The sequence below is a fragment of the Protomyctophum parallelum genome (genome assembly GCF_964188405.1).
Source record: "Protomyctophum parallelum genome assembly, chromosome: 2".
NCBI lineage: Eukaryota > Metazoa > Chordata > Actinopteri > Myctophiformes > Myctophidae > Protomyctophum > Protomyctophum parallelum.
In genome coordinates, this window is record NC_139699.1 from 27,445,828 (window position 1) to 27,466,082 (window position 20,255).

Here is a 20,255-nt window from a genome sequence, read left to right on the forward strand (position 1 = left end):
TATAATATGCCAGCCACCTACGTGCATCCTGTAGTCTCTGACCCTGCAGCTGACCTAATTGGCTTTATGCTGGGGTTTGACTCATATACAGTAGGCTTTATGCTGGGGTTTGACTCATATACAGTAGGCTTTGTGCTGGGGTTTGACTCATATACAGTAGGCTTTATGCTGGGGTTTGACTCATATACAGTAGGCTACAACACTGAGAGTTGAAACAATGTCTGCTTGAAAAAAAAAATCTATGTCTGTCTCTTCTCTTTTTATTAAAAGGCTAAATAAACCTTGTGGCTCCCTTTGGCTCAACCAGTGGACAACTCACTTTGCTGTCTGACTGCTGTGCCAGCACCACCGTCCACTCTTTCGTAAGAAATGTCTTACAAAACTTTGAAAAAATGCAAAATAACCTTTAATTGAGATGGCGTAGTTGTTGATGTTAAAAAGTTCTGTGGTTCCCAAAGTGGCTTATTTCTAAATAGCATCAAACACCATGCCGTAGCCTAGATTCAACTCGCCTCGCTAAGTTTGTTGAATGGGATTCCAACGACGACACTGGGGGTCACGGAATGTTCATAATAAAGCCAGCCTCTTCAAAAGAAGAAACAAAAGATTCTCCAAGTGAAGTTTCAAGCACCACTTTCTGGGCCATCTATATAAAACATGACGCTCTCCTCGTTTCCCCAGAAGAGGGTAGATTTTAATCAGACCTCCTCTGTGCAGACAGACAGCTCTCCTGCCTCTCTCACTTAGCTGGGGCGTACGGCGCTAGGTGCACAGGGACCTGACAGTGACGGTGGCACTGGAACCGTAGCCTGTGATGGCTAAATGATGTAAAAAACGGCCCCATTTATGTCAATTTGAGATCAAGCGCCAATTCGGAGCGTGAACCTCCACAGTAAACGTGCTCTCTAATCTACCCCCCATCTCCATATCCAGCCCCTCGGTGGCTCCCATTTCCTTGGAACTGAAATCTGTCACTGCTCGTAGCTTGTGTGAGGATTTACGGAAAGACTGACAGTTTCGGCGTACAGTAGATGTCTGCCGAGTGCTGGGATCGAGTGCTATGCCCTTTTTTCGGTCTCTCGCCTCGTTCTCTATAAGCATCTATAAAGTGCCACAATGCCGTACTGTTCGGTATAATGTAATTTTTTCTAGGCCTACTCTTCCTAATTAGGTCATTTTGCAGAATGCCATTTCCCTTAGTGTGGTCATTTACGTTCGATTGGCTTTTTGTTAACTGGTTGATCCTGTTTGGAACAACGACATCAAAGGTTGGAGAATAAAACGGAGCCTCATTTGGCAACTTTGTTCTTCCAGCTATACATTGGCTACAACAAAACACCCTGGTGCCTTGATTATTAACTCAGTCACCACTCCTCTCGTTCGACTTGAATTAAAAATTAAAAAGCGGCAGAAATGACAGTGCCACACCATTCAAAGTAAAGTGTGCAAAAACCAACAAGGGCTCATTAGCGGGTAGTTCTGAAGACAAGCATCCTCTGACTTGAGACTCATTACACATCTCACATTTTAACTTTAATTGGGTTCATTTTATATATGAAACGTCTTGAATATTTAATGAAGGGGAAAAAGTTCCACTTTTGATAGTTTTAGGAATTGCCAAAGAAATAATCATAGTCCAGGTTAGTATAGTAATAACTAATAACTAGTAATAGTGGAGTCTCTGCAGATGTAGTTTATCTCCACAGATTGAGCCAAAGAGGGGGAAAAAACGACTCAACGATTCATCACACGCTTTGATTATTGATTGATGTCATGCCGGGAACTTGATGCCTCTGTCGTACGTTTGATTTGAGCCGTTGTATTGCCGTTGTTGTGCAACACATGACCACAGAACAATGGGGTTTTTCTAGTCAGAAATGAAATGGTATTAATTATAATTCAAACATTAAATGTTGCATTTGTTAACGGTGTTACCAACTTTGTCCATAATAAAGCCCTAGCTAATAAAAATGTTTTCCATGCTTAATAGGAGGGGTTTCAATAGCCCAGCTGCAAGCATTGCAATTAAACAGATTAAAAACAACACCATAGTGTTCCTCCGTATGTCCTCTTACTTGCACACAATCTTTTGTTTCTCAGGCAGGTTGAAAACAGGGTATGGGGGATAAAAAATAAATAATAAAAAAGAAGAATATGTTCCCAGGCATGAAAGTTTGAAGTTCTTTGTTTGGAAGGGAAGGTTTCCGGGTGCTGCGCACTGTTTAGCTCGGTGACCCTGTGACTGTCTTCTGAGGAATTGTGCGAGCAGCCCCTCCAGAACAGTGCTCCAGGGTCAGCTTTCATCTTTAGCGGTAACCTGTGGACTTTGAAACTCAAGGCGATGGAATTGCAGCTTTGTCAGTACACTTACTAATTAGAAAATTCCTGACCTCGAGCGAGATGTTTTAATTACGTGTTGTGTCAACGAGTTTGCAGATTTAATCCACAGTTGATACACGCTCAAAGTGTGCAAACTGTGTCGCACATCGTAGCAGATCAAGTGGAATGGTGGAGGGTGAAAAAAAAGGCTTTTCTTTTCCTCCCTTTACACCGTCTTCACGTGCCCCATATAACCTTTCTTTGTGCCGTGTTTGTTGAACAGCCATCCACATGCTCAAGCACCTAAATTAGATAGCGAGTTAATGTCTCATATAGCGGGTATAAAGAAGAAATAGGCTGGTATGATATGCCTGGGTTTTGTTTGCGAGGGCTGAACAATGTGACAGCATTGTGCTGCTCGGTGCGAGCCGGTCTGTTGTAGCAGTGTGTGAGTCAGTGCAGGGAAAGGCAGGAAGGGGTTAAACAGAAATTGAGCGGGGATGCTGGGGGCAGCAGTGCTGCAGAGAACATAGCAGTGTTCGTGCGAAGGCAAGTCATTTCCCGAAACACTGCAGACACATGGCCCGCGGCGCTCTAAAACCTTTGGAGACCAAAATGGCTTGCAGGAGTTAGAAGTAATAAGGTGTTTTTTTGCCTTCTCTCTTTCTCCTTGACTGAAAATTCTGCACGGTTGCTATGCATTGCTGCGGAGCCGTGGAGCTGTTTTTATGGTTTATGTGGGCATTAAGATGCTCTGCAACTGGCCATTTCAGAGATTTGTTGTTCTTTAGTTGTGAACCAAATGGAAGTTGTTTGTTTTGAGAGTAATTCCCTCATTTTTTTTGCACCATGATCAGAATGCCCAGCCCTCCCTCCCTCTCTACCGCCTTTGTATTCCTCCCCCACACTGTTTCAGTTCTTTTCCTTTTTGTTGTTCACGGTATGACACGTGAGAAAAAAAAGAAAAAGCACAATTGAGATGAAAAAGGCCAGATTTTTGCCCAGCACGGTCCAGCATGCTCCCCGCCTTTTGAAGATCACTTGTGACAACGTCGGGCTATTGTTTAGGGCGACACTTCCGACAGACAAGGGAGACCCCTGACACAAACAAAGGGCAATCTGTGTCGCTGCCCACGAAAAGAAAGCAGTGGTATTATTAGTCCACCCTGTGACCCCACTGGTTATCGGTAGGAAAAAGCTTTCATCCTCTACCCCTGGTTCTGTTAATCTTGGCCGACTTGTCTGCTTCAAAGAGGGGGCCGCTCTGGCATATAATCTGTGTACGTACATCTGCAAATTATTATTCTAATTCTTTATACGTTTATTAGAGCTGAATAAACTCCACATCAAATACATCACATCGGGCGATGTCAGAAAAGCCCGGGGCAAATCAGCCAACATCTGTTAACTCTTTCAAAATGGCCTCATCCAGCATGTCTGTGGGCGTAGAGGAGCGAGGGAAAAGGAGTGAGAGAGAGAGAGAGAGAGAGAGAGAGAGAGAGGGAGAGAGAGAGAGAGGGAGAGAGAGAGAGAGAGAGAGAGAGAGAGATGAAGAAGGAGGGAGAGAGAGGCTTTCTGTTGCTGATTAATGGCGGCCATATAGGAGAGGCGTTGCAGGCCGAGCGTGGAGAGGCGAGCCGGGACTGCACTCCCACGGCTGGGCTCCTCGCTGTAAACACTGGAAAAGGGACGACGCAGTCAGCGTTCCCCGGCTGAAATGCAGCGTGGAGGAAAACATGTGGGAAAGCTTTGAGTCCTGGCACATGGACAACCAGTCAATCAGGCAGCCAGGCAAGCGTTCGGTCGGTCAGTCGGTCAGTCAGTCAGTCAGTCAGAGAGGTAGACAAACAAGCGAGCAAGTCAGCCAAGTCACGCAGCTAATCAGTCAATTGTCCAGTCAGAGAGTCAGGCTGTTTGTCAGTCCATCAGTCAGTCGCATGCTATATAATGGCGGTCTTTACAGATGTAGAAATGCATTACCAGCTACAGTACTTGTTGGACCAGATATTTTTCAAATAACCTGTCCGCCAGCCATACTGACTGATCATAATAATAATAATAAGTTTTCTTTTTAAAGCACTTCACATTTTCACTAATCACATAACATCTAATCACATCACATAACATCTAATAACATCTGATAAAACAGCAATGGCTAAATGTAATATACCCAATATATTTGGGTCTAGCAGGTCCACTCCTTGTTTGGTAAACATTCAAAGACAAACGCTCAACCTTGGTGCTGAGCCAGACTGCAAAAGCAGTAAAATCATGAAGTGGAAGAAAGGGCTCGCGACTCGCTTCAGTTTAGATGCTCCAAAACGTTATTAACAGCAGCAAAAACAATGACGTTTCAACCTCGCCATCTTCTTCAGGCCCTTGTTTCCCTCTGGTCTATGCTAAGATCTCTTCACAGAAAAAAGCTCATCTCCATTCTCCACACTAAAACGTGTTATTCTTGCCATCCTTATCGCATGATAAGGATGCTGTGGTTAATATTCTGCTTTCTTTTAGCCTAATAGAATTGTAGCCTACCCTCAAACCATGGTTGGTTGGCTACCTACCACAGTGGCTGATAAAACAGCCAGCTTTTTACCAACCACAGTAAAGGATTTGCCAGTATTTAGCTGGTGGTTCATTTCTCAATCGTGGTTTTAGGGTGAAAGGCATTGACCTGGTTATGTTAGTGTCTTCACCTCTATGTTTTGCTTGTCTTTGTCTCCTTCGTTGTACAATCGCTCTGCTCTTTGCCCGAGGTGTAGATGTCAAGATTTTAAAGGGATCTTTCTACATCAAAGTCATGACAACAATACGACAATATTGCATCGTCAACAACTTAAACATCTTTCTTCCACACAAATGCTGTGGAATTAACGCACCTGCTCGCATTCACACGTGCACACACACACACACACACACACACACACACAAAATGTACTGTAAAAAAAAGTACTGTACTTTGAGGTACTTTTCTTCTACTCCGCTACATCTCAAATGGAGATATTGTACGTTTTTTTTAGTTACTAGTTAATTTGTGCATTTTATTATTATTACAAAACACATATTGCCCTGTATACATTTCGGCCGTTTGAAAATAGCTTATCTACAAGCTCTCTTAGATCTGCTATTTATCTCCCCAGGTTGGCAGAGGGAGTGTAGCGCTCAGGATTATATTAAACAAATTGACAGTGAGGAGATCTCTCTCTCTCTCTCTCTCTCTCTCTACCTCTCTCTGCTCTCTATCTCTCTCTCTCCCTCTCCCTGCTCTCTCTATCTCTATCTCTCTGCTCTCTCTCCCTCTCCCTGCTCTCTCTATCTCTCTCTCTCCCTGCTCTCTATATATCTCTCTCTCCCTCTCCCTATCTCTCTCTCCCTCTCTCCATCTCTCTCTCTCCCTGCTCTCTATATATCTCTCTCTCCCTCTCCCTCTCTCTCTCTCTCTCTCCCTCTCCCTGCTCTCTCTCCCTATCTCTCTCTCCCTCTCTCTATCTCTCTCTCCCTCTCCCTATCTCTATTTCCTCTCTCTCTCCCTCTCTCTATCTCTCCCTCTCCCTGCTCTCTCTCTCCCTCTCCCTCTCTCTCTCTGCCTCTAACTCGTCCTCCTGTGAGGAGTGTGGTAGTGCTGATTCAGCGTGCCGGGCCAAGCAGCTCTGTGTGTGCCTGGCAAAGTGTGCCATTAACCCTCTGCCCTGAGGTGCGACCTGGGCCAAATCCAATATTGGATCCGGCATCAAGGCCCCGGTGCCACTCAGGGTTCAAAAGACGCTGATCAGCAAGAAAAAGGACCCTTCGAACAATGAAGGCGGCTTGAATGTAAATTCCTCAGGACAGCTCGAAGCATCGCTGCTGCCACCGCACAATTAGAGACGGGAGTCAAAAGCGGACCAAGGCACGGGAAGAGAGGAGGGGTGGGGGGGGCATACATTATTAATCAAAAGTGAATTTAGCAAAACGGGGATTAATTTTGGCCCTCTGAAGGTGGAGGGAACGTTGTTGATTATCGAATGGGGGGCTGCAAACATGAAAGAGTCAACCCTGCCCCTCTGTGGAAACGGAAACATTCTCTCGTTATCGCTTAAGTATGCTGCACACAGAAGCAGCAGCCTTAAATACAATAATGTAGATTTGAGGGGGGGAAAAAGAAGCTTCAGTTGACTAAAGCAGCTGGGCTTCCACTCTGGTTGTATAATAAATGTGGAATAAGAGTAGAGTATGTTATCTACCCTGCCAATATTCTCTTTAGTAAAAATGTGTGTTGCCTCTTGGCTAGTGTAGAGTGTTGAAACTGTGTAGGTGGGGTGGTGTTGAGTACATTTTATTTGTTGCAATCTCCCCTTGCACTTCAGTGTGCGAAGTGCCTTTGTCACCTCTTCTTGAAGCCGGCTCCGGTTTTGCCAGCAGGGTTCGTGCCTCGTTTTGTCTAACTGTGACACGTCCCTGATGGGTGGAGTCAGGGGGTCATCGGGTAGACTATAAAACACCTGGACCCTATAGTGCCTTTTAGAAGCTAGATTGAATGGCTAAATTGGCATAGAAGTCAATACTAATTCTCGTCTTAAATTAAATCTGTTGGACTTGACAGTTTTATTTATTTATTTAGTCTTCGTCTGTCTTCTATTTAACATTCCGGTTTGCAATCTTATTTTTTCCCATCCTCATTTATCACAGATTACAATTTCATCACTGATTTGCCCTGAGGGCTTCTTTCCATTGCAGTCCTGTGTATTTAATTCATCAATATATAAAGACATACAATACTATACAAGAAATCATTAATAATAGGAGCAGTAACACGGTATACATTTTCTCTGTAGTCATGATGAGGCAACTCGGCCTGGTGGAAACCTGAGTTCCAAGGAGCACACTTCTCTAGTTCGTTTTTGGTTCTGTAGCACTTGCTACAGAACCGTAGGACTTGCACTAGCCTTGACGAGGCAAAGGCTAAACTTATGTAACTTAGATACAGTAGCATTTTATGTAGACATAGCACTCTAGTATACACTCATAGTTTAATTGTACAGATAGTCATATGTTAGGTCCTTGCTTGCTTATGTTGACTATGTATTTGATCTATTTCCATGTGTTGTTCTTGCTTACTGTAAACCGCTCTGGATTACGAGTGTCTGCTAAATGCCTGAATTGTAAATGCCTAAATAGTTCTATTATACTGCATGTAGACTATCTTTAACATGAACCACATAGGGCAGCGATGGTAGAGTGGTTGAATGAGAATCTTTCTCCTCCTCTTGGCATCTTGTCAAAGTGCCCTTGGGCAATACACGGAACCCATACTGGCTCCTGGTGAGCGGGTTGGTGCCCTGTGTGGCTGCTGGTGTGTGAATGGGTGTGTATGAATGGGTGGATCATGTAATCTATATTAACATTAGAGAAGTTGTCACGTGGCGCAAGCGAACTAGCCAATGAAAAGATGTTCGCATGAAAAACTGTTCGCAACACCCCCACACAGGAACACTGTTGCCCTTTCACCACGCTAAATTCGCCAGGTCTATGCAAGTGAGCACAAATGACATGTGAGAAAATTCATTCACAAGCCCACAAATGCCATTCAAATGCCATTCAACACACACTACGACTCGCTTACAATTCGCGAACCTGGCAACTACTACTCCGTCTTTTAATTGGCTACTAGCTCTGCCTGTCAGCCTCTGCTGCTCTCCGACTCTCCCTGACAGTCCTGTCCACTGTCCGGACTCCGCAGCCCGCAGGAGAAAAAAACGAGGAAGGAGAGGAATTTTCGCCTCACGATTTTGCTTATTCCTTCTAAATCTCTGTATATTAAATATCGATCTCTCAGCGAATCTCTTAGTTACATCAACATTGGTGTTTGACATATTTTGGTTTCTTCCAAACTATTACAATTACACTGTTCGAATTCGCCATTTCGCCTGCCAGCCATACTGCCGAGTACATTTGATTGCGCACACACACGCACGCCTGGAAGCCACGATCTCTCTCTCTTTCTCGCCACGCCACGCACGCACGCACACACACACACACACACACACAGGAATAGAGCACCGAAGTCCTGACGTAACTCGCTCATCCCTTCGATTCCCCTGGTTCGCGGAAGTAATTTCTCTATGGAGAATAACATGGGGTGATCTTAATATCGTCTACTATAAGCGTTGTGGTCCAAAAATAAACAAGCTGTCTCTGCGTTATTGTCAGGGAGGTGTCTGTATCGTTTGCAACAGTCAGTCACTCATATATGATACAGTCTGCTTCTAGCGAAAATGTAACTAATTCAGCAGCAGTAACATTAGCGTTTTCTCTCAGTCAGTTGATTCTTCATATCCATATGAGTGAAGCGGCCGGGATGACATGTTTATTTTTCAAACACAGTTCTTATATGAAGCAATCTAAAAATCCTCCTATGGGGATTACAATGCAACTAAAAAAATACATGAACCTGGGGACAGACGCCCTCTACTGAAAGTGACGTCAGACTTCGGTGCTCTATAGCCGTGCAGCCTATACACGGCGTCAGTGAGACAGGACGTTATAATCTTGAATTTCAGTAAATAACTGTCTTTCTCCGCACGCGCATGTGCGCACACAACATTATTCAAGTGAAATGCGTAACGACAATATTGGGCTAATATAGGCTACCAATATGTGGGTAGCCTACAGGGATTTATGTTAATATGAATATATATATATATATATATAATCATCTATACCAGGGCTGCCCACACTTTTTTTTAGCTACTTTCAAAACGACCAGCCCATATACCCACCAAATAAAACTATCATCCCATTGCTGAAAATAGTTACAAAATGTAATTGAGGAGCCTTTCATAGGCTACATACAGTGGTGTCCCGTTCGTCTGTACCAGGCTGACTTCTATAGGTTTTGAAAGGTACCTTTCATTTTTTTATTCTTTATTTACCCAGGGAAGTAGCTGAGCACAGGTGCTCATTTTCAGCAACGCCCTGCACATCGAAACACACACACACACACACACACACACACACACACACACACACACACACAAAATGTCATGTCAAAGGTACCTCTGGACGCCACACCTCTGATGGGTGGGGTTTAGTCTTAAGGGGTGTGTTTCTTTCACCCACTGTGTAATACAATAAATGGACGGTAGGTGGCAGTAGTACAGAGGCCAGAGAACTATAAGACAAACGCACATGGAATGGTAAATAGAGGGGGGAAATGGAAATGGTAGGGTTTTTATTTTTTGTATTTGACTTTGCTACTGATGATTGTACGCAACAACAAGTATTGCATTGTGTGTTTGAGCTGACAGGCCCTTTTTGATGTCAATCAATCAAGTCATCTCAGGTCATCTCAAGCGGCAGATGCAAAAATCGTTTTTTATATTAAAATTATATATATTTTTAGGGCCATGTCATGTGGTCTAACTGCAAAGCCTTTGTGATCTATACTGGTAGATCCTGATCTACATTTTGGGCACTGCTTAACGTCAGATCAGCGTTTTTGTCGGCCAGCGCCAAAAATGCTCCCCATAATCGGAGCAAATACCGGGCAGTGTGTATGAGCCATAACGTGTTGACTACACTACACTACACTAATAAGGACACATAATAATAACTAATAACCCATCCGTTACTACATGTGGAGTCAACTCCCGCAATTTCCTTCTTCCCATAGTGCGCGGCAACGTAACTCTGGGATGAGCGGCCGCAAAGCGGCCGCGAAATTCTAGTGCAAATACATAGTTAAAGTTCTGGAAAAAAGATACAGACAGGCTGGGCATCATGTAACCTAAGGATAAGGCCCCAATTGCAGCTTAGTGTCCATAATAACTTCAAAGTTATTGTCACACCCACATCAGTGACATCACAAGTTTCTAAGTGTAAAGTAAGTAGGTCGGAGAGGCTTATTGAAGGTATCAGTCAGAACGCGGGAGTCCATCCCCGTTACAAAGTGCTAGTCCCCTGGGAGATGGATTGCCGAGGTGGAGCACCACACCTATCATCAGCTCCCAGTATTTTCCGCACGACTTTCAGGTATCCAAGCCGGTATCAAAGATTGGGTGAAATGTTTTTTAGTAGTCTACTAAAAAAAATGTTTTTTAGTAGTCTACTAAAAAACATTTCACCCAATCTTTGATACCGGCTTTTTTTTTTCTTTTTTTTGTGCAAAATGTTGGGAACTTCTACTGTAGAAGTTCCCAACATTTTGCACAAAAATAAAGAAAAAAAGTTTCATATGGGTGGAGAATAGAGCAAGAAACAAGTGCAATTTAAAATCTATAGAATATTATAGATCTATCTGTATTGATCCCGCTTGATAAACAAAGTATACAGTATCACAGCCCCAGCATGTAGACCATTACTGTAATAGCACCATACGAGGGAAATCAAATAGATGAGACGGACACAGACAGCTCATGTTTCACAGCTCCACACAGGACCCTGTCCTCACAGCAAGTGAGGCTTTTTATTGAATACTTGACACACCCATAATCACATCACACCCACTCGCAGGTGGCACTGATCAGTGTTCAATTCCTCATTAACAAGCACCAAAATAATAATAAGTTTGCCTCTGTATATATAGGTTACAATTAAGAGCATATCTTAACACCGCTGGTAAATTCCGACACCAGCACAGCAGTTAAGTTACAGACAAAGAGAAGTACTGTGCAGTCATAGGAACAAAACATCACAAAAGAAGCACCGTCAATATCAACAAACAAGAAATGATCACATAGTGATATTTGTCAGGTGAAAGAAGCGCTGTCTCCGTTGTGTTCTTGTCTCCGTTGTGTTCTCCCCCCATATTTTAGTAACGTGTATGTTTGTGTCACAACCTCACGCCTCACGGCCGTTGTTTGCGTTAGTTTCCGACTTTCTGTGCGTGGTTCAATGACTGTGTTTTGTTGTGCATTGTCTGCGCTGCGCTGGTTTCAGCCGTGTTCGGTTTGAAGTTATATCGAGTGACGTTCGAACATTGCAAACGTGTCAAATAACTGTAGTATGAGCTCTTCCTTCCCCGTCACTCTGTGCATGATGTGATCATGCTTCTCTGCTGCGTTGCTCTGCACTGTCTGTCTGCACTCTGCAGCCTGCGTGGCTGCCAGGGATCTTTGCCTTTTCCCCTTCCCATTGGCCAAAGGGAGCTTTGCCCTTGCCTTGCTGTCCCATTGGCTAGAAGCAGCCAATTACAAAAAGGTCCCACAATGGTCGCTTACATTTCATGAGCGTTCATAGGTCAGGTTTCACCTGACAAAAGGGTATACGACAGTACTGAACACTCTAAATAGCCCGCACTATGCAGGACAAAACCTACAGTACGGTAGTACAGTGTCAAAAACAGCATCCCACACTGAGAAAGCAAACAGTATACAAACATTATGTGGCCTGTACAGCAGCCTGTAATCACGGTGTCATTACAGAATCTAAGATCAGCTGTTCACAAGAAAATGCTATGCAATGTCAACAGCATATTCAGAACACTGGCCGTATTACATACTGTTAATTTATACAGACAGACCACATACTCACTCTATGCCAAATATATGAATTACAGTACAAAATAGGAATATAATGAGGCAGAATATGCCCCTCTTGTGCAAGTAAAGAAGATTCAACTTGCAATTACAAATTACAATTTAGGCATTTATAGCAGCTCTTAATCCAGAGTGATATACAGTAAACAAGGAAAACATGAGATAATAGTAATAATCTATAGTATTCTAGGATTATAGGTAAACCAAGACCCATCATCAGTCTCTAAACAGTATAATAGCAATAATCTGTACATTGAAAGGGAAACTCAAACTGTATATAGAATGCCAGGTCTACAAATGAACATGCCCCTGTCTACATAAAAAACGATGAGCTATAACCCATCATTTTTTTCATTTTTTCATTTTTTTCAAAAACTCAAAAATGATGAAAAACGGCGTGCTATAGTATGCCGTACGATATGGGCTATAGCCCATGGTCAAAAATGATGAAAAACGAGGATAAAAAAATAATATATATAAAATACATAACAATACATAACATCTAAATCTAAATTACATTTTAACCCTTGCAAGGTTGTCAAGGCTCGGGCAAGTGCATGCAAGTATATGATATAGATATATGATTATAGTGAGAGACATCACTTAGCAGCAGATTCCAAACATGTAAGTGTATACATGTACAGATAATGCCTGTGTGATGCCCTGCGTCGCGACAGGGCTCAGCGCTAACATCGTCTCCTCTCACCTATTCATCTCCTCCCGTCAGCCCTCCCTGTCACTCTCCACTGCTCCCCCCCCCCCCCCTCTTCTCCTCAGGTTCTATTCATCTCTCTCTCTCTGTCCCCGGCTCTGAACAAGTCAAATGTCTGAAGAGATGTATGGAAGTATCGCTGCGCTCTCTGTACGATGGATATGTCATATGACATAATGCCCCCAAGCAGCCATCACAGATAAAATGACAGATGCTGTTTTTTGCCTCATGGATCTTTCTCGACAAAGCCAATTTTGAGACTTTCATTTTTGCTCTCTCCCTCTCTCCTTTCTTTTTTATCTTTTCTGTGGCCATGGCCTTAACAGAGCCATTTTACCCCTTTTCATTTAATTTCAGACACAATTACCATGTAATTATGTAATTGCTGTCAACGGGGGGAGTGCGTGGTCGACGACGTCTCACATTCCCTTTTTTTTACCGACTCTCTGCCATCTGCTTTGTTTGGTGTTTTGCTTGTTTACTCTGCCCCTCCCCTTCCACAACATGGCTCTCGGCATGTAGTGGCGGGAGCCCTTGGTCTCCATAGACACAGACAACAACAGGCTGGTGTTTGGGTTGCTGGCATGCCATACATAGAGGGCATATGAAGACACAGGGAAGGGGGAGATGAGAGAGAGAGAGGGGGGAGAATTAAGTGAAGTCAGCTTGGCTCCCTGGCAGAAGCCTGACCTTTCTCCCTGTATTTGGATCACTTACCCAGCCTGCGCCCTGTCCCCCTGTGGGAATGAGGCATTATGGGTAGCTACAGTCCTCCCCCTCCTCACCACCAATGCCACCACAGCCACAGTCGCTGCACCACCTCTGCAACCTACCGCCAGCGGGGCCAGAGAGAGCCCAGTGTCGTCCGCCCAGGTGGATACGGATGGATGCGACCGGTGACGTCTGGTAGCTCTGACGCCCGAGCGGGAAGCGACGTGATTGGCAGTAATTGGCATGGCAGCGGGCAGGCCCATCTTTCACATGTGGTCAGCCAAGATTGGCCTGATTAGGCAGAGTCACTCGCCCCCTCAGTGAGGGAGAGGACCGGGTGGATGGGTGCCCGCCCCCAGGGTGCAGAAGCTGTTCCGCGTGCAACCCCTCAGCCCTTCAGCCCTCCTCCCCGTCTGTCAACATCAATGGGCAGAGGAGAGACAGGAGATGGAGTGGTTGGCTGTGAGAGAGAGGCCACAATTTACTCTCCTAAACATTCTGAGAGGTCGCAGAGTGTGTTTGGAGAATTTGAGGTGAGGTGGTGTCATGGAGTTGTGCATTACAAAGCCAAGCATATAGCATATACGCTGGGGGTGAGCTGGAGGGACTCTGTTTGGATCCTGTAAATTCATATGCCGTCGACGCGTATGTTAGCAATTAGGACCCCCGTCTGTACTTTGTGTGTTTATAGACCGGTGCAATCAATGTAATTGTGAGACAGGGTGTTCCCGAAGCAAAAGCGCCTTCCTTTGTGTTTCTCTCCTTTGCCCGGGTTCAAGTGTGGGCACTGGCTGTATCATGGAGCTTTTCTTCTCCCGGTGTTTCTCATTTCCAAATGTAAATGCCTCCCCCTTCCTGATTTCTATCGAGCCTGCTGTGTATACATTCGGGTTTTTTATCTTTTCATTTTTCCTGGATTGAATACAGAACAACAAGGGTTTCATTTTAGACTAAGCCGTCAGCTCAGATCTATGTCAGCCTGGCTCTTGTTTATTTTGAGAGAAAGATCTGTTCATATACCATGCCAATATAAAGAGCCATAAAACACACTTAAGTAAATGATGATTTCCCTGCAGTCGGAGCACATTGGTGCTGCTCTCCACTCGGCCCCTGCGTTCAACTAGTATAGGCGCTAATAAAATAATTATTTTCTTCCCTCGACCGCACCTGAAGATCTGGACGTTATGGTTCGTGTGGTACAGCTACTGCAATACCGCCCATGCCGCCCATTCTCCGGCTGATCTCCTTCTCCGTCCTCCCCTCACTCGTGAACAAGACCCCAAGATACTTAAACAACATGTAGATGTGATATAAACCATCATAAAACAAAGAACGGAACCAGTTCTAGAATCAAATTTATTTTGGTAGAAAAGGAGACAGATCTCTTTAAGACTTTCCAAGATCATTGGTGTACTTTTAGGAGCTATGAAACATTTGTTTTGATTGGCTGACATTATATTATATATTTTTTATTTCTCCTTCCATAATCTCAGTTACTCTGTGTAAATGTGTTTTTTATTGTTTATTTTTTGCGGGAGGGGGGGGGGGGGGTGGTAGTTAAGAGACCGTTCGGCTGTACAGTTTGTAGCAAAAGCTGTAAATAATCTAAGAGACCCTTTCTTTGGTTGTGCGGGCGACTGTGGCTCAGGAGGTAGAGCAGGTCGTCGGTTTGAATCCCGGATCCTCCTGTCTACATGTCGAAGTGTCCATGGGCAAGACACTGAACCCCAAATTGCTCCCGATGTGCTGGTTGGTACCTTGCATTGCTTCTGCCGCAATCGGTGTATGAATGGGTGAATGTAATGCACAATATATGTAAAGCGCCACCATTTACCATTTACGTTTGTTGCAAAAGCTTGTATAGGACCACACAGAAGAAATCTCTTTACCTGTACTTTTTGTGGTAAAAGCACTCAAACTTTCATTCTTTTCCTGCCTTGATCTCCTTAGCTCCCATTCTTTAAATTTCCTGGGAGAATGATACGATGGGAACTATGCACAAAAACAAATATTTCACCCAATTTTTACCTGTAAAACTGTGACAATAAAGCTGCAAACGCATTTGGCGTTGAATAACAGCGGCCCTTCATTCCCTAGATCATACAGATGTGATTCACCTTCCTGCTCGTGTTTTGGGATTTGGGCCAGCAAAATGTCAGATATTAATCATCCTTTTGTTACCTCGTGCTCATGGTGGGAAATGAAATACCAGCTCACACCAGCATGCAGTTACATCTTGTTTGCGGTTGCCAAGTTGTTCTACCTTGTCAGCGGGTCGACCTGCCTTCACTTTGATGTTGTAACCTTTACAGTGGTTCAGTTTGAGTCTGGTTTTAGTTGACTAAATATAAGATTTTAGTCAACTAAATCTAGAGTTGATTTAGTCGACTGAAATGTATGTTGGCAGGCCTAGATGACATCTTAATTCCTCTGACTGCATCAAATGGGGGCAAATCAAACCTCGAAATTCAAAATGTTGAGAGAACCTCTGTGCTCAGCATAAGAGAAATGTTTTCTCCTCATATCTTCCTTCCTTCCTGTGCGTGTGTCTGTCTGTGTGTGTGTGTGTGTGTGTGTGTGTGTGTGTGTGTGTGTGTGTGTGTGTGTGTGTGTGTGTGTGTGTGTGTGTGTGTGTGTGTGTGTGTGTGTGTATGCGTGTGCAGGTTTCAGGCACCATGGTGAGCTCTCCATCTAGCTCGTCCAGCCCGTCCGCATCCGCCTCGCGCCATGGCCGCCAGCGTATCACCCGCGTCAACCTCAGGGACTTCATCTTCTACATGGAGCAGGAGCGGGAGACGGCCCACTCGCTCCTGCTGTACCGCGCCCTGCTCAAGTAGCTTCGCCTCAACCTGCTCCTCCTCCCCGCCATGTGCCTTCAGATAGGCTCTATGCACAGCAGCCACATTGGAAAGTCATTGAGCATAATTATCTTCCTTACTTCCTTCAGGTGTTACCACTCATACTAATGAAGGCTAGCTGTTCCATTTCTGGTCAAACAGATCCAGGGTGCTGACGGTGGCACGGTGGCTCACTGGAAACGCTCTGCTACACTACGGGTGTGTAACTATGAGAGTGTATGTATTTGCACATTAGTTATGGAGGACATTGCAATGAAACAACTTCAACAAGTATGAGAACCACTGTTCTTTAAATTGAGCCTTTATTAGTATAATTGGTAAGACCTGTGAAGGAAATAGGGAAGAGGCTCAATTTATTTCCAATATGGCTGCTGTGAATAGAGCCTATTCGGGTCTAATGTATCAACTCAGTGTCTCCATGTGTACTGTGGTGACGTTCCGTGTAGCTTTTGATGAGAAGAAGAGAAGCGTGAGAGAGAATAAGGGACAGGGAAAAAATGAAAGAAAAACTCACAAAAATAAATGTAATTGTTGCGTGTTCTCTGTTTTAGCTTCACGATGGATATGTGTACATATAGGTCACTGATATTCAACCATGCAAGTTCTTATTTGTGTGGGGAGTTTGAAGTTAAAGAGCGAAAGTGTGTCTTCATGTCAAAGGACTTGAGCCAGTAATGTTGGGTAGAGATTTGTTCGAGGCAGTAGCTCGAATGACCCCATCATCTCAAAATGAGGAAACCTGTTCAACCCTTGATACAGCCTATGATATCCTTATTTGTTGAACGCCGTTCAATGGATGCATTTAATATTGAAACCTGACCAATTAAGAGACGTTTGGTTTGAAATGTCTCTGATTCTCCACAACTGCATCACATAACTAACTTCCACTTATCTTACTCTCCAATGCCTGATTTATATTTGGTTTATTACGCGCCAGTGTTACACATCAAAGAAATTGAAGACCTACAAGCTCATAATAACGCATGTGACAAAAACATATATGCATTTTCTTTTCTTTTTTCGGTGCATGACACTTCCATACAACCAAGTATAAATCAGGGGTAAAAGTGTAAATAGTTTAATTGAATTATTTTAAAACGCATGTATTATAGTTTTTTAATCACATAAGCTTTGTAAGAAAGAAAAAGAAAGAAAGAAAGAATTAAAGAAAAAGGTGTCTATATTAAGAAATCAGACTTTTTTGTAAAAGTTCTTCAAAGTCATTCGAGTCAAAATAAGATTGTAATCCTTTTAAATACATTTTTGTTTTACCTGCAAGGTAGAGATTCCATCTCAACCCGCTGGAGGAGTCATTGCTCAGTCATTGCCCGTGCTCAGTTATGGAAGAAGTAGAAATAATTACAAGTACAAGTTCGCTATTCAAAATTTACTTTAGAGTAAAAGTACAAAAGTATTTGCATCAAAAACTAAAAGTACTCATTCTGTACTCATAGATTGGAATTTTTCAATTAATAATCAAAAATATACAAAAGTAACTAGTAACTAAGGTTTTCAAATAATTATAGTGCAGTAAAAGTATAATATTTACCTTTGAGATCTAGTGGAGCAGAAGTAAAATAATTGAAAATTGTAGTACTGCATTTTACGAAAGTAAAAATACCAAAAAATTGTACTTAAGTGCAGTACTTGAGTAAATGTACGTACTTACTTTCCACCACTGACCATGGTACCACAATTTGTTTTTAAATGTTCTTTTTTATTTTTTTATCTTTCTGTTTAGTATTTTCTGATTTTTGCATCTACTTCCTTATCCTTTTTAGTTACATACAGTACCTTTTTGAACTTTTCCAAACAGAGATATTATCAACCATGGTCCCCTACTAGTGCAATGCATTTATTAAAATGACAAATAACATGCACATATGTATTAAATCAAATTGAACCAGTTTAAGTTAAGCTGTTGGTTTACACAGCTACAGGTAGCCAGGAAGACGCCATAGACTGGGTGCCATAGACTGGCACCCAGAGTACGCAGATGAAATAGGCTCACCCTCCCTCCCTGTGTTATTGCTTATCTTACATTGTCATATAATAACCTGCTTCCCTCTCTGCCTTTATATCCCCCTCTCTCTCTCTTTCCCTCTTACTGATTTAGCTCTGGTCTGAAACCAAACCATTGCTTTAACATCAATTTGTGCTGATGTCAACCGTTACTTGCAGATTTGCACAAATAGGGTAAAATCCCTCCCCCACTCTCCATGTCCCGCTGATCAAAATCGGGGCTGACAACACACACAACAGAAACCATTGGCCAACAACATTGATTTGCTCTGAAGTCGGGCATGTCCATAAATGGGCATATTGCATGTTCATAATATGATCATATTTATCCAGACAGCATGCATGTCCATTTTTGGGGGGCGCCCACTCCGTTCTTTGGTTGAGAAATTAAATCTTTTTTTACAGAAATTGTACGATGTTACCGATGGCAACCCTTAATCCCTACCTAAGGACTACCAAAATGATCAATATTGAAAATGTAAGACTATGGCACTTTTTCAAAGAAAGTACAAAACAACTGGTTGACAAAATAACTTAGTGACAGAAAAGTATTAATTTCAGATGTTTTGTTTTTGTTTGTTTTATTGTTTTTCACTCATGAATAGATCACCACAAAATGCCAGATCTGAGTTAGCTTGTAGATCTGCTGTTTTTATCTGCACACCGCAGCGTGCAGCGAAGTACCAATTAGCCCTTTTATTCCTTTGTCTTAGTTGTGTCCATCATTGCAGCATCTCCTGTTTTGACCAATCGCAATGGCTTCTCTGGTCCTTTTATTATTATCTTTTAATCCTCGTTCTTTGTTTAATCCTTGTTTTGTTTAGTTTTTTCTTAAAACTGAATACAACTATTGTAATTTATTAAAAAATTGGAAACACTTTAAACGAAAATTAATGTGCATTATGGCATTTTGACGTATACTGCATATGTATGTGTATATGTGTTTTAACATCTTAACCTGACAACTAAAAGCTGTCACTAATGTACCAGATCCCGTTGTCACCTATATAGTATTAAACAGCGTTGTGAATCGCTGTAAAAAAAAAAGCACTTATTCTTTTTAAATTAATAATATATTTTCCTCCTTGCATTCTATGTGTCAATTGGCATTTATTCTTATTACATGTCATGCAAATTAATTTGATTTCAAAGTAGACTACCACTAGGATAAAACTAGTGGCACAGAAGCACAACAGGTTGTAGTAAAGTGATTTCAAATGGTTTTTGTATTGTTTTTTTTTAACAACGCTTTGTATGATTTTTGTTTTTGTTCTGTTGACACACAGGCGGCCCTTATACTGCTACAGCTTTTTAGCCAAAATGCTAGGAACAAAATTACACTTGTACACAGTGGGGGGGGGGGGGGGGGTATTCATGTTTTAAATGTAAGGATGATTTGTAAATATTGTCTACAAGAACCATGTGTTTATTAGAACTACGTTATTTTTGGTAAACTTGTACATATCTTGGAAATTTTCTTGTTTGTGTGAAGAAAAAAAAACATACTTCTGTATTTGTACCTATTTTGTAATGGAATAAATAAGCTGTTTACTAAACTGAACAGATGCTGACTTATATATCCTTAATTATTTACTCTCCCATAGACCTACTGTAGCAATATAATATAAGAATTAACAATGGTAAGACCAGTATCATTGCTAAGCATACATTATTTTATGTAATTAAAATATTCAAACATACAAAACATTGTATGGTGTTTTTGGAAGAATTTTGATAACAAATAAAATCGAAGAATCATCAGTTTTAGCGAGAATCAAATTAACACATTTATCCTACTTAATTTCCATTTGCTAACATTAACACATGCTAAGTAGCCTACAAACCAAGCTGAACGCTGCTACTGAAGTCCCCTTAGGATCCTGCTGCTAATTAAGCAGCAGTGTTTCTTGAAAAAGACCAAACCGTTTAACTCTGTATAATAAAATATTAGGGTTTGGGAGCATACTGTATTGGTTTTGTTTTTTTGTCTTTGATATTGGCCCACAGTATTTGTTAGTCCCTTTGGAGTGTAGAAGGATGTAGCCGGTTTCACAGTTTAACTCTAAGACCATTGAGAGTTCAAGCTTTGATTCAATCAGTAGTTCTCCATTTTATTTC

The 20,255-nt window shown here is 42.4% G+C and overlaps 1 protein-coding gene across 1 annotated transcript in view; it reads left to right on the forward strand.

Annotated features, from left to right (window-relative positions):
- The window catches only part of LOC310854477 (transcription initiation factor TFIID subunit 4), a 168,126-nt gene extending 150,657 nt beyond the window's left edge, over positions 1 to 17,469 (forward strand). The window contains exon 14 of the mRNA XM_083759145.1: positions 15,921 to 17,469. Within this exon, the coding sequence (XP_083615271.1) occupies positions 15,921 to 16,094 (174 nt within the window). The 3' untranslated portion in view covers positions 16,095 to 17,469. The remainder of the gene's footprint in view (positions 1 to 15,920) is intronic.
- Positions 17,470 to 20,255: the final 2,786 nt, after the last annotated feature.